This window comes from Ruditapes philippinarum, unplaced genomic scaffold (assembly GCF_026571515.1).
Source record: "Ruditapes philippinarum isolate M1 unplaced genomic scaffold, ASM2657151v2 ctg3261_1_1_1_1, whole genome shotgun sequence".
Lineage (NCBI taxonomy): Eukaryota > Metazoa > Mollusca > Bivalvia > Venerida > Veneridae > Ruditapes > Ruditapes philippinarum.
Genome location: NW_026855786.1, coordinates 142,877 through 156,774, shown reverse-complemented (window position 1 = coordinate 156,774; position 13,898 = coordinate 142,877). Strand labels below are relative to the sequence as shown.

The following is a 13,898-nucleotide window of genomic DNA, read 5'->3' as shown; positions in this document are numbered from 1 at the left end:
CTGTAACAAGTATAATTACGGACAATAATTCCCACTGTTAGACAATCTCTGACGCAGTGATCTCCCCTTATCAGTATGATCTCCCCTTTTCAATACAATCTGCCAAGAGAGGTAATCACTGTGAGAAGTTTGACTCTTACAATGCAAATGTCAAGTTTAGCTACATACAAGTTCTGGTGACCAAAAAATGTTGATCTACCTCAGTAATAAATATGGTGATCTTCTCTTAAATTCAATGTAGTGTAATTTCTCATTTTAAAATAGTTCTGAAAAAAAACATACTACGTTTTGAACCATTATATATTAATAGCTTTCCAAGATTTGAGTGTTATACTCTGAACAAAATTTCTCACTTGACCAGTACATTAAGATTTTTAACGAATTTATATTAATTTTATTTTATATCCTGAACCATGGACTATAATTACAATTGACAAATTAAATCCGTGCCTGAACAAATGTTTTTACTAAGACAATATTTTTTTGTATTGAATTTACACTATTATATAAATTCTTTTATGAAACCAAGCAATATGTTTTTTTAACGAATTTTATAGTTAAATCCTGAATAAAAGAACTTGAATATGCGGATATAACTCTGAATTTTCACAAATTTATAGTTATATCCTGGATAAATATTTTACTAAGCCGGTACATTATGAGTTACAAGTCTATAGCTGTATACTTCCAGTGTTCCAGTTCCAACAAACAATTAACTCACATAATAAATTATGGATTATTTAATTGTTTCTTTTAAAGAAAACTTATGTAGAGACAATAATTAAATACATCTGATTAACAAATGAGTTTAAATTTCAAACAAGTTTTAATGTTTTAACGATCACAGACCCTGTCAGTGAAAAGCTAGCTGACCTGACCAATTGTGTGTGTTTGTGTTTCTTTCACCCGAAATACCATATGGGCAAGCATTCTGACCACAGATTTTTTGACCGAAAGTGGTTTGTGTCCTTAAATATGGGAAACATTCCATTATGTTAATTCACCAACTTTAGTTTTTGCATATTATTATGCACATAAACAGTATTATGACATTATACGAATGTCGTTACACAAGTTTTACTACAAAAATTCACATCAGTTATGTTATGTTCGTGGTTAGAAACTCTTGACACATTTATCATACTGCAATAGAATATTTACATTTCAAGTCAATGACCATGACAAATCAATGATGCAATTATTTGTTTTTATTCGTTAAAGCTGCATGATGAGTAAAAATATTTCAATAAAATCAAACTTGAGAAATATGTACTAAGATTTTTCAATTGGTTTTCAGATTTTTAGGGTAAGTTCAATGATTCAAGATTCAAGTAGTATTTTAAATGTTATATGCTATTAATGACTGATTTTTTCAGTATTTACAACTATATTTCTACTGCGTTACTAACGCAGTAAGGGCCATTTATGCATATTTTGACCACTTTTTGGAAATTTACGTGGGTTGTAAGTGACATTGATAATGTAAAAATTGCTTCCTTTTTGGTTATTTTACAATACTAAACATTCGAATACATTTTCAAAATTTTCATGAAAAATAGCATGAATCTGGAGGCGTGCTGCTTTGGCCATAAAAAAAAAAAAAACTAAATCATACAATCATGATATTATGATGACAAAGATACGAAAAAAACATTAGAAAACCATCATCTAATAACAAAATAATACAATATAACTCATCAATTAACACTTGTGATAGACATAAGCAATCAAATAAGCAGTAACAACAAATTAAGTGTCAAAGTCACCTTAGACTGAGAGTATTCTCATTATGCACAACACAAAGAACAAAGTTATTCCTGCCATGGAAAACACATACATTATTAAACTGAAACTGAATTATTATAGAAATTTAAGATACAATTCAAGGTTAATAAATGTTCCATTCCAAGGGAAATGACTTAAAAAACTTACATGTGAATTTTAAGACAATTATTTAGCAACTATAATTGTAATTAGTCATGCGCAGGGGGCACCTTGGAATTGCAAATTTTCCATGACCTAGCTTAACAGTTTTATGGTAAAATAATTCAATGTATTGATTGCTTTTAATTCAGGAGAAAGTAAAAATTGTAGCTATTGTCAATCAATGATCTATAAATCACTCAATGTTGATTTAAAATTGCCTACAGTAATGTCACTGGTGGTATTTTAATTACAATATCATTCATTTAGCTTGTTAATGGTTGTGAGCCACTTTCATATGTTGGTTCAAGTTGCTTTTCTGTGCCCAGGCTTTCCCACAGATGCTACACTTGTGTGGTTTCTCTCCAGTATGTATTCTCATATGTATTCTCAAAGCTGACCCAGACTGTAATAATTTACCACAGGTTGGGCAAGAGTGTAGAAGTCCAGGTAAAAGAGTTGATGAGCCCCCACCAGGTAATATAACTTGTACAGGTCTGTCTTTGTATACTGTAATATACAAGAAACAATTGTGTTTACAAGACTTAGTTTTAATCATATCATTATTCAATAGTTTTCTTCTTGTATAACGCATAGAAAATATAAATGTATGCTTAGTATATGTTGCTGTGTTTGTTTGTTTCATTTTACGCCTTTTCCCAACAGTATTTCAGTCATAATTAGGCGGATATGTTGCTGTGATTTAACAACTAAAATGTTAATGTTATCTTATTATACATTCAGTTCTTCTTTTAATTTATTCATTTCATTTAAATCATTTGCGTGATATTGTATAATGCTGGCCAGCTTGGAAAATGTTCAATGCTTTAAAGTATCAATAAGCTATCGGCTATTGAGGGCCGCCAGAGTACATACACAACACGACAGGCTTATCTTTCAAGCATAATAGCATGAAAAAAATTATAAAGCCAATTATTCTATGTAAAAACATAAAGCAAATAAATTGTACTATGTATATCTACACGTTATTCTAACACAACCCGCATTTTTCCCATTGAACTTAGAAGAACCAAAAGTGTGTGTTATTATGCAATAAAATCACTGTTGACGTTCTATATTTAGACATGTGATGTAATCATTATAGGTGACGTAACCACTAAAATGCGACATGCTGAAATAAGTACAGAAACAAATCAGGCGCAATTTAGCTTAATATCAGGTACGGCAGCATTAATTTGTTAATGTCGTGTTAGAATCGAAATAATATATCCAAATCGGTGATTTTATTACTTGATAGAATCACTGTTTGGCATTCAGATGCGCATCATTATATCACTCGGGCTACGCCCTCGTAATATTATTCCTCGCACCTGAACTCCAAACAGTTATTTTATTGAGTGATAAAATCACAGTTTGGGATATATTATTTCTTAAATAAATGGATTCGGATGTTTCAATATCATAACTAAAAGATTTACTATATTCTTTTTATAATAAGTTTTATTTTGTCATTGTCTAAAATACTGCAGATCTCTAAATGCTACAATACTAAACTCAAAACTGATCAATAAAAAACATGAAATCCTCAATACAATACTTTATATATCAAATATTTGAGCCGCGTCACGACAAAACCAACATAATGGGTTTGCGACCAGCATGGATCCAGACCAGCCTGCGCCTCCGCGCAGTCTGATCAGGATCCATGCTGTTCGCTTACAAACTCTATAACAAGTAGAGAAACTGATAGCGAACAGCATGGATCCTGATCAGACTGCGCGGATGCGCAGGCTGGTCTGGATCCAAGATGGTCGCAAACGCATTACGTTGGTTTTGTCGTGAGGCGGGTCATTTATTAAACATTATCCTTTATCTTAAAATGACAAGTTTCATTTCATTCTAAAAAGTACTAAAACTTGAAAAGTAAAAATACTAGCATTAATATAAAATATTTCTTTAAAATTTTCTCATTTACATTTTGTATAATTATATTATTAACATTTTTCACAGAGAAATCAAAACATTTATGTACAACTATTTATAATACAACATAATTATGAAACATAACATGTTAAAAGAAGACAATTAGAGTTCAATACTAACTAGAACTGCCACTATCATGGCGTGAATACCCCCTCATACCACTTTGTCAGAATCAACAGTGGCCATTTAGAGCTCAAGGACAACCTCCCTGCCAAATCTGAGGTTACTAAGCCAGTGCATTGCTAAGTTATGTATTCTACATGCTTCAAATGTGAAAATGTCAAAATCAATACATTGCGGACAGGACATTCTTTAGCAATTGAGAAGAAAAGCTTTTTTTTGTCAAGGTCCCTGTGACCTTGACCTTTGACCCAGTGACCTCAAAATCAATAGGGGTCACCTTATAGTCATGATCAACATCCATACCAAATATGAAGACTGTGGGTCAAAGGAATCTAAAGTTATTGGGCAGACAAACTTTTTGAAGTCAAAGTCCCTGTGACCTTGACCTTTGACCTGGTGACCTCAAAATCAATAGAGGTCATCTACTAATCATGACTAACCTCCATGCCAAATATGAAGACTAAGGGTCAAAGGAATCTTAAGTTATTGGGCGGACAAGCTTTTTGAAGTCAAGGCCCCTGTGACCTTGACCTTTGACCTAGTGACCTCAAAATCAATAGGGGTCATCTACTAATCATGACTAACCTCCATGCCAAATATGAAGACTAAGGGTCAAAGGAATCTTAAGTTATTGGGCGGACAAGCTTTTTGAAGTCAAGGCTCCTGTGACCTTGACCTTTGACCTAGTGACCTCAAAATCAATAGGGATCATCTACTAATCATGACTAACCTCCATGCCAAATATGAAGACTAAGGGTCAAAGGAATCTTAAGTTATTGGGCGGACAAGCTTTTTGAAGTCAAGGCCCCTGTGACCTTGACCTTTGACCTAGTGACCTCAAAATCAATAGGGATCATCTACTAATCATGACTAACCTCCATGCCAAATATGAAGACTAAGGGTCAAAGGAATCTTAAGTTATTGGGCGGACAAGCTTTTTGAAGTCAAGGCCCCTGTGACCTTGACCTTTGACCTAGTGACCTCAAAATCAATAGGGGTCATCTACTAATCATGACTAACCTCCATGCCAAATATGAAGACTAAGGGTCAAAGGAAACTTAAGTTATTGGGCGGACAAGCTTTTTGAAGTCAAGGCCCCTGTGACCTTGACCTTTGACCTAGTGACCTCAAAATCAATAGGGGTCATCTACTAATCATGACTAACCTCCATGCCAAATATGAAGACTAAGGGTCAAAGGAATCTTAAGTTATTGGGCGGACAAGCTTTTTGAAGTCAAGGCCCTGTGACCTTGACCTTTGACCTAGTGACCTCAAAATCAATAGGGGTCATCTACTAATCATGACTAACCTCCATGCCAAATATGAAGACTAAGGGTCAAAGGAAACTTAAGTTATTGGGCGGACAAGCTTTTTGAAGTCAAGGCCCCTGTGACCTTGACCTTTGACCTAGTGACCTCAAAATCAATAGGGGTCATCTACTAATCATGACTAACCTCCATGCCAAATATGAAGACTAAGGGTCAAAGGAATCTTAAGTTATTGGGCGGACAAGCTTTTTGAAGTCAAGGCCCCTGTGACCTTGACCTTTGACCTAGTGACCTCAAAATCAATAGGGGTCATCTACTAATCATGACTAACCTCCATGCCAAATATGAAGACTAAGGGTCAAAGGAATCTTAAGTTATTGGGCGGACAAGAAAAAACCGACGGACGGCCGGACGGCCGGACAAGCTGATTCCAGTATACCCCCCTTACAACTTTGTTGTGCGGGGGTATAAAAATCTAACAATGTCTGCATAATAATAAATTCTAAAAACAGTATTTAAGCTATCATAACATATTAATATTACATGTACTTCCATATGTACAATTCTTGTCACAAAATTACACTAATGGCTATCAATAATTCCTTCATATTTAAAGTTTCACAATGGTATTCTATTTAAATTCAATCATTTTAAGTTCACCTTGGCATGAATAACGAACATTAAACAAGAGGGCTATCATCATTTATTATTTCATCAATGCACATTGACAAATTGACCATCAAAGGTCAAAGTTCTATTCTATACCATTGTTTGACTGGTTGTTGTTTTTTTTCACCAAAATTTCTGGATAACTGAACCAGTTCTAATGATTTTTTTTTGGGCCAATGTCGCCCCACTACTAATAGCACATGATTTCTGAATCAGCATTGAGAGAAAAATAACCATCACACTCTAAATTAAAGAGCCTATGCATAGGCATTCAAAAAAACAGGTCAATAAAAGAGTAGAATTAGAAGGGGGGGTTTGGTGCCTCCCAAAACTTAAAGGTAAGATACTCAGATCGTTCCTGTCACCTCAGTCCTGTATAGTTTTGTCAAAATCCTGTCAGAAGTTTGGCCTGTTAAAGGCGGACAAGATTTTTCTATTTAAAAGTGTGGCGACCATTTTGTGCAGCAAAGCAGAACTTGCCGGCAATATAACACAACTAAGTATTTTCATTGAAATCCCACAAACAGTTTACCCAGTAAAGGCCAGGCAAGATTTTTGTGCAGCAAAGCAGACAGTGGTAGCAATATGAACACTAGAAAAAGTACTGATCACTCCTGTGAAGTTTCGTTGAAATCCCGCCAGCAATTTGACTTATGAAAGCCGGACAAGATTTTTCATTTTTTAGCGCTGGGCGAAATCAATTTAGTGCAGCGAAACGGAATGTGCTGGTGATATTCACAACTACAGATGATACTGGTCACTCCAGTGAAGTTTGGTTGAAATTACACCAGCAGTTTGACCTGTGAAAGCTGGACAAGCTTGAGGATGGACGGACGACTGGACAGACGGTAAAGGCAAAATCAATATGTCTCCAAAAATTATTAAATCATTCCACTCATAAAAGTCTTTCATATTAATTATATGACCTGAATTAGAATACATATAGCTTGAAAAATGTAAAACAAAGCTGGACATAAAGTTTTTGAGCTTGTGACAAACAAAGTACACTGGGTGTAAGAGTAATGTTTATGAAAAAGTGTTGATAACAACAAACAATAGTAATCATGCTATCACAATGCCTTATGTTAAGTTATATCATTATTATGAACTTTCCTCATATGTCTTGTTAGATTATTTTTCTGTGCCCAAGCTCTATTACACAGATGACATTTAAATGGTTTCTCTCCAGTATGTATTCTCATATGTACTTTTAATGCACACTCTGACTGCATCAATCGATTGCAATATATACACAACTGATGACTTGTTACAAGTGGTGTTACCATGCCAACGTCAGGCCTCGCTACTGGAGGCATTACTATAGCAACGTCAGACCTCCCTACTGGTGGTGTTACCATGCCAACATCAGGCGTCTCTACTAGTGGTGTTACCATGCTAACTTCAGACTGTTCCAAATCGAGTGTTTCTGATGAACTCCTCGTCTTGCAGTGAACATCTGTTTCTATCTCTGACTGGCCAGCTGAAACAAAAGATGTACATAACTTCATTTATATATAGATATGATTGTAAATCTCTAACTGATCAAACTAACAACTTATAATGTAATTAATTACACAGATTAGTTTTAAAAATCAGGTTAAAATTCAATTTCTTAATTATAATGTTCCCTGTATATGAAGGCAAGAAGCTGCTCTGGGAAATAAAATAATTTTTCAATTAAGTAAAACTGCAAAATATAATTCTGCTAATTCTCTTTCAAGACAGACATATTGAACGCTACCAGAAGTTGGAACCAAAGAAAACTACAAGAATGAGAACTATTTACAAAAAGTTTAATGTTTTATTTTAGTTAACAAAACATATCCAGTTGTCATCTTGAACATTTTGTATCAGCCTCAATTTATATTACAAATAATTTTACCATTATAACATTTTCTAGAATTTTCAGTAACAATATAGTATGATTCTGGTGACAAGCTTTCGACTGCAGGCCCAGACAAGAAGAAATTACATGTACTAGTAAGTAAATTGTACAGGCTTTAATTAAAGTTCCATAGTTATGTTCCATGTTATTTATAGGGGTATGGAAAAATTACATCCATAGGCAGTTAAAACATTATATACAATAAATTTCTCAAACAATTTATATACTTGGAAATCATTAAAACAATTTAAATATAAAACAATCCATAACCAAGACATCATAGCATTCTACTCATGTGATCACTACAGTTGACACACTGTCTCTTAACACAGATATTGTACAGGCATCAAAAAAAATTTTCAAAGTCACTCGTCCTGCAGGATAAGTAGCTTCTAAGTCAAATGTGCAGGCAACATTTTTCTTCTTGTCCTGCATTGAATTCTCTTAAATTCTACTTGTAATTACAAGCTGACAAGTGGAATTTACCTATTTAACAGAGTAAAAACCAATAAAACAAGAAGAAAGTTCACACAAGCTGACATTAAAATGATAATCTTACATCAGAATATTTCAACGTATGTAAAGTTGTGTCCACCATTTGTTTAGTTTTCCTTAATATGACCATATATATATTGTTTTAAATGGCACAGGAGAAGATAAACAAATGCCTAGGGTCATCAGAGTTACCATGGTAACAGTTCTGTTACTACCTGGGAACTTGGTAGTTAGGGTCATGTACTATTCTTATATGTTGATATTTATTACTCCTCGTTATAAAAGCCCTGTTACAATAATCACATGTGAACGGTTTCTCTCCTGTATGAGTCCTCATGTGAATCTTCAAGGCGGAGGTAGAGGAGGACATTTTACCGCACACTTTACATCGGTATTTAGCCAAGTATTCTGGTATGCGAGAGCTTTCTCCGCTAACTTTTGTCATAATGTCATGAACCATACCTCTACCACCTGCAAAATATATACAAAGATTAACATATAGAAATAAAAATGAGCCGCGTCACGACAAAATCAACATAATGGGTTTGTGACCAGCATCATGATCCAGACCAGCCTGCGCATCCGCGCAGTCTGATCAGGATCCATGCAGTTCGCTTACAAACCCTATAACAAGTAGAGAAACTGATAGCGAACAGCATGGATCCTGATCAGACTGCGCGGATGCGCAGCTTGGTCTTGATCAAACCCATTATGTTGGGTTTGTCGTGATGCGGCTCAAATTAGTGGATTGTTATTAATCAAAGGTGGAAGAAATCAAGAAACTATGCAACACAGGTCAACAGTTTCTATATCTAGATTATCAGTCTTGCCTTAAAGGCTTTATAATAACAATATTTTCGGTAAATAATTTAGAGTATAGTTATGGTTTAAAATATGTGTATGCAATTCCTGTTTCAGTACATTTTAATATCAAGCTTGAGGAGTAAACAATTTAAACTGACAATGTTGTTTATTTTCAAAATGTGAAAGGTCAACAAACTTAATATTTACACTTTTCTAGGTTAACAATCCACTTTTCTAGATCAACAAGTCAACAAACAAACAATAACAGTTTTCTCTGACAACAAATTTTATTAACAATTTTCTAGGTCAACAGACAATCAATTATACTTTGTTAGTCTGGTCAACATTTTTATTGACACTTTTTTAGGTCAACAAACAATTATTTTACATTTTTCTAGGCCAAAAAAATTGTTATTGTCACTTTAGTAGGTCAATAAAGACCATTAATGCTTTACCTTAAAAACGTTTGAAAATTTAAAGTGAACAACACACTGTAGTCTCTTATTTATTTTAAATTTTATGTTCATTTGGCTTTAACTTATACATGTATATAGACTGTCAATATTATACGGTATTTAAACATTTCATAGTAAACCAAAGGTTCAACTGCCTCATAATGTTCTTTTATAATTTCACCTAAAAAGGTGTTTGTATTTACAAGGCTGCAGTGCTTATAATAGTAAAACAAACACAGTCACACACAATAAACACCAACAACACACACATTTCTTATTCTTTAACTTGTGTTTAAAGTCTTACTAACACATAGTTTATAGTGCAATAAAGGTTTAACTCCTATTAAATTTAGAAGAACTTATTCTGTTACTCCACTAAGATGACAATATGGTGATTTAACATTTTTCATCTTTAAAATAAAATCTGTATTCACTTCTTATATGATGTCTTTAGATCCTACTTTGTGACTTGATAATTTGGATCATGTACTGATCTGATGTGACGGTATTTTTTACTCCCGGAAATAAACGCTTTGTTACAAAATTCACACGTGAACGGTTTCTCTCCTGTATGCGTCCTCATATGAATCTTCAATGCGGAGGTGGATGATGACATTTTACCGCAAATAGTGCAGCGATATTTGAGGAAATGTTCCGGAATATCTATCTGCGGACTCGTACCTCCTGCTAGATTATCTTCAGATAAATATATCTCACCTGAAATCAAATTGAAAGATAATAAGTAAATAAGATAAAGTTAAATTAACCCAAAGAAGATAAAAACACAACACTTCACAAAACAGCATCACTAAAGTAAACTTTAAACTACACAAAATTCTACTATAGAACAACACAGTAAAATCATTTAAATTTTTTTCTTAATGGAATGGTTTTGTGAATTTTAGTTCATTAAATTACTGATATGGCACCAGGACATTTATCAGCCTCTTAAGTAATATGAAAACTCCCTATAAAATTATTTTACAGGAAAAAATACATCTAAACTTGTTGTTTAGTAACAGTTACTATAATCAACCAAAATAAAGCAAACAAACAAAATTCAAACATCATCATATTTATTGCAATACATTTTACTTCCTTTTCAAAACAATATACAAACGTTTGTATATAAAACTTTAATCACAACCAGTAATTCCAGGTATCAAAATAAAAAGTTTACAGAACAGGGCAACACAACAATTCAATACAAGTCATGATAGTTACTGTGTTATGACACAATAATAATATGTTGAATCCAGTAAAATTAGTACAATTTTTATAGATTTAACAATGATTTTAGGAACATAAGTTCTAACTGATACATACTCTCAGTCTATCAGTGTACATGTTTTAATATTTACTGCAATCTTTATGTACGTTTATCAACAAACCATAATTATTTTCAGAATATCATTTAGTTTTTAGAATAATCACTTATTGTTTTGTATAATCACTTTTATGATTACTGATGTGATTCTTGTATGTTGGGTTGTATGATCTTTGTATGATATGTTTGTATGATTATTGCAGGATATGATGTAGGATTCTTGCATGACGAGTTGTATGATTATTGCAGGATATGTTCTTTGACTATTGCATGACTTGTATGATTCTTGCATAATAAGTTGTATGATTCCCGCATGATAAGTTGTATGATTCTTGCATGATAAGTTGCGTGATTATTGTATGATGACTTGTATGATTATTGTATAATGAGCTGTATCATTCTTCCATAATGAGTATTATGATCTTGAACGACTTGCATGATTATTGCATGATAAGTTGCATGATTTGTTGTATGATGACTGTATGATGAGCTGTATCATATTCCCACAATGAGTTGTATGATCTTGAATGATGACTTGTATGGTATTTGTATCATTTTTGTATAAAGACATATATGTGTGAAGTCCTTGTTCATATAATACTAATCATTCTCATATAAAAATAGATTTTGGCTAGCACCATTAAAACATGTTGGTATAGCAATCATTAACTATGGCACAAAGCTACATCAGCACTTCACTGCTATCTGAACAGACTAAATTATGTTGGCAGCTCAGAAAAAAAAAACACTATGTGACAAAACACTTCAACTGTTCCCATCTACCTTTACCATGGCATGTATAAATTGTTCAACAACTATGGCAACACATACCAAATCACATGTCATCCAAACTAATAGTAACTCAAAGCTACAGGTATTTAGCTTGACAAGGTAATTAAATCACTTTTATACAATTTCTTATTCACAATCTTCTGCATTGAATACTCAATGTCAAGCAAATTTTAATTGCTACTACTTCATTGAGAAGTTTGGATTATGAAAGTTTCTTATATGTAAGTAAAGACTGCTTGTACAAACGTATGACTTTCCACAGTAATCACAGTTGTATGGTTTCTCTCCTGTATGTTTTCGCACGTGTATCCGAAGTTTAGCTCGTGAAGCCTCGTGTTTACCACACACCTTACACACAAAACTGGCTGAAGCAATATCACTGGCAGATTTCACAACAGATCTCCCGTATCCTAACTGACAATTCTTCCCACTGACAGCCTCACTGTTACCTGCAAACATAAATAAAATATCCATTTATAGCACAATGATAATATACAAAGTCATTTATTATGTCAGATTTTTACTTAGTTCATGTCAAACCAGCTTGTAAACTAAATGTATTGTTTATTACAGGGGTCACAACTCTGTCAGTATTTATGCCTTAGCCACCTAGCTAACTTGAAAAAAGATTAGCAAAAGTTCATTCATCATGAACTATACATTACTTTGTTAATTTTCTGTGAAATATCTGTTCATCTAATGAGATGAAGTTTATTTACACAGATTATTTCGTGTTCCTTAGAAATCTATATTATATACTATTCATAAATTGTTTACATCTTTTTATGTATTACTACATAATATCTAATTACATCAAACATCACCGTAAACAGCACAATAATGTACGAGTTCGGTTAAAAACTTATTTGCACATTTCCTACATCCTGCATAATTTGCACAATTCCTTTGTTACTTGCACATTTCAAATGTTGCTTGCACATTTCCTTTGTTACTTGCACAATTCCTATGTTACTTGCACATTTCTTTGTTACTTGCACAATTCCTATGTTACTTGCACATTTCCTTTGTTATTTGCACATTTTCTATGTTATTTGCAAAATTCCCGTGTTACTCATATTTCCACATAATGCTGTTCATAGGCAATAACTTCAGTAATAAAGGGGAAAGAAATCTTGTGATAACATCAATACCAGTCAACATAGAGTTATCAACATAATAACATATATCTCTTATCTTTATAATATTTTATTCCAATCAATACTTAGATTTCAAGTAAACATTACAGACATTTTGTTTATCTGACTTTTTACGGCCATTCAAGCACAATTTATTGTTCATATCTTGACAGTTGTTCTACTTTACAGGATTTCCTGTGTAACTTACCAGTAATTACAAATTTATACAAAGTATTGGACAACTTATCCCACATGATTTCTAAATCAGCAATAAATGACAGATGACCAGAAGACTCAATGTCTGAGACAAAATGTTAAATAATACTAAACACAAATAATGCATCAACAATAACACATAGTAAGTACATTGGCAGTTTGAATGAATTGTGTTGCCAGTGTTTTACCAATGAATAACTAAAATTTTGGATACCATCCTAGTCACTGATACCTGCAAGTTTTATGTATAGCTAAAAATCTGACAACATTCTGGAAATACACTGGCATTATACTGCTGACTGGTCTATAAGTATAAAATGTCAGCTATTTCATATTGTCAGTAATTCATTTTTCCCTAATGAACATAGAAGAACCGAAAGCGTGTGTTCTTATGCAATAATATCACTGTTGACATTCTATATTAAGACTTGTGACGTAATCATTATACACGTGATGTAACCTATAAAAATGTGATGTGATGAAAATAATTACAGAAACAAATCAGATGCAATTTAGCTTATTATCAGGTACGGCAACATTTATTGTTGATGTCGTGTTAGAATCGAAATAGACAGTATCACAATGTCATTTTGTAGACATGTCCATAGTCAATCACAAAACCTAAACTTAAATGGCAATGAAAGTTCACACATGACCTAAAAAAATGGGGGAAAAACCACCAAACATGGAAGAATTTCTGAATGATTTAAAGACTATCCAACGGCAAATTATCGTAGAATTCTTGTTGTTCTAGCTGTCTTCTCCACTTCTTTTCTCTGTATTTCTGTGGGTTGTACATTCCCACTCTCTTTGGTCCCCTATAGTTACTACACTTGTCATTGACTACTTTTATTAGCTTCG

The 13,898-nt window shown here is 33.2% G+C and overlaps 1 protein-coding gene across 20 annotated transcripts in view; it reads right to left on the bottom strand.

Annotated features, from left to right (window-relative positions):
* LOC132744376 (sal-like protein 1) overlaps positions 1–13,898 on the bottom strand; it is an 85,871-nt gene that overhangs the window by 45,390 nt on the left and 26,583 nt on the right. The window contains exon 5 of one of the 20 annotated variants that reach the window (XM_060733094.1): positions 1,697–2,433. The exons of 15 other annotated variants lie outside the window; for them this stretch is intronic. In XM_060733094.1, the coding sequence (XP_060589077.1) occupies positions 2,198–2,433 (236 nt within the window). In that variant the 3' untranslated portion in view covers positions 1,697–2,197. Of the gene's footprint in view, positions 1–1,696; positions 2,434–6,099; positions 7,408–7,750; positions 8,779–9,411; positions 10,284–11,807; positions 12,135–13,898 lie in introns of those variants that run through there. 4 more of the 20 variants (XM_060733077.1, XM_060733087.1, XM_060733088.1 and 1 more) reach the window with 4 other exon arrangements.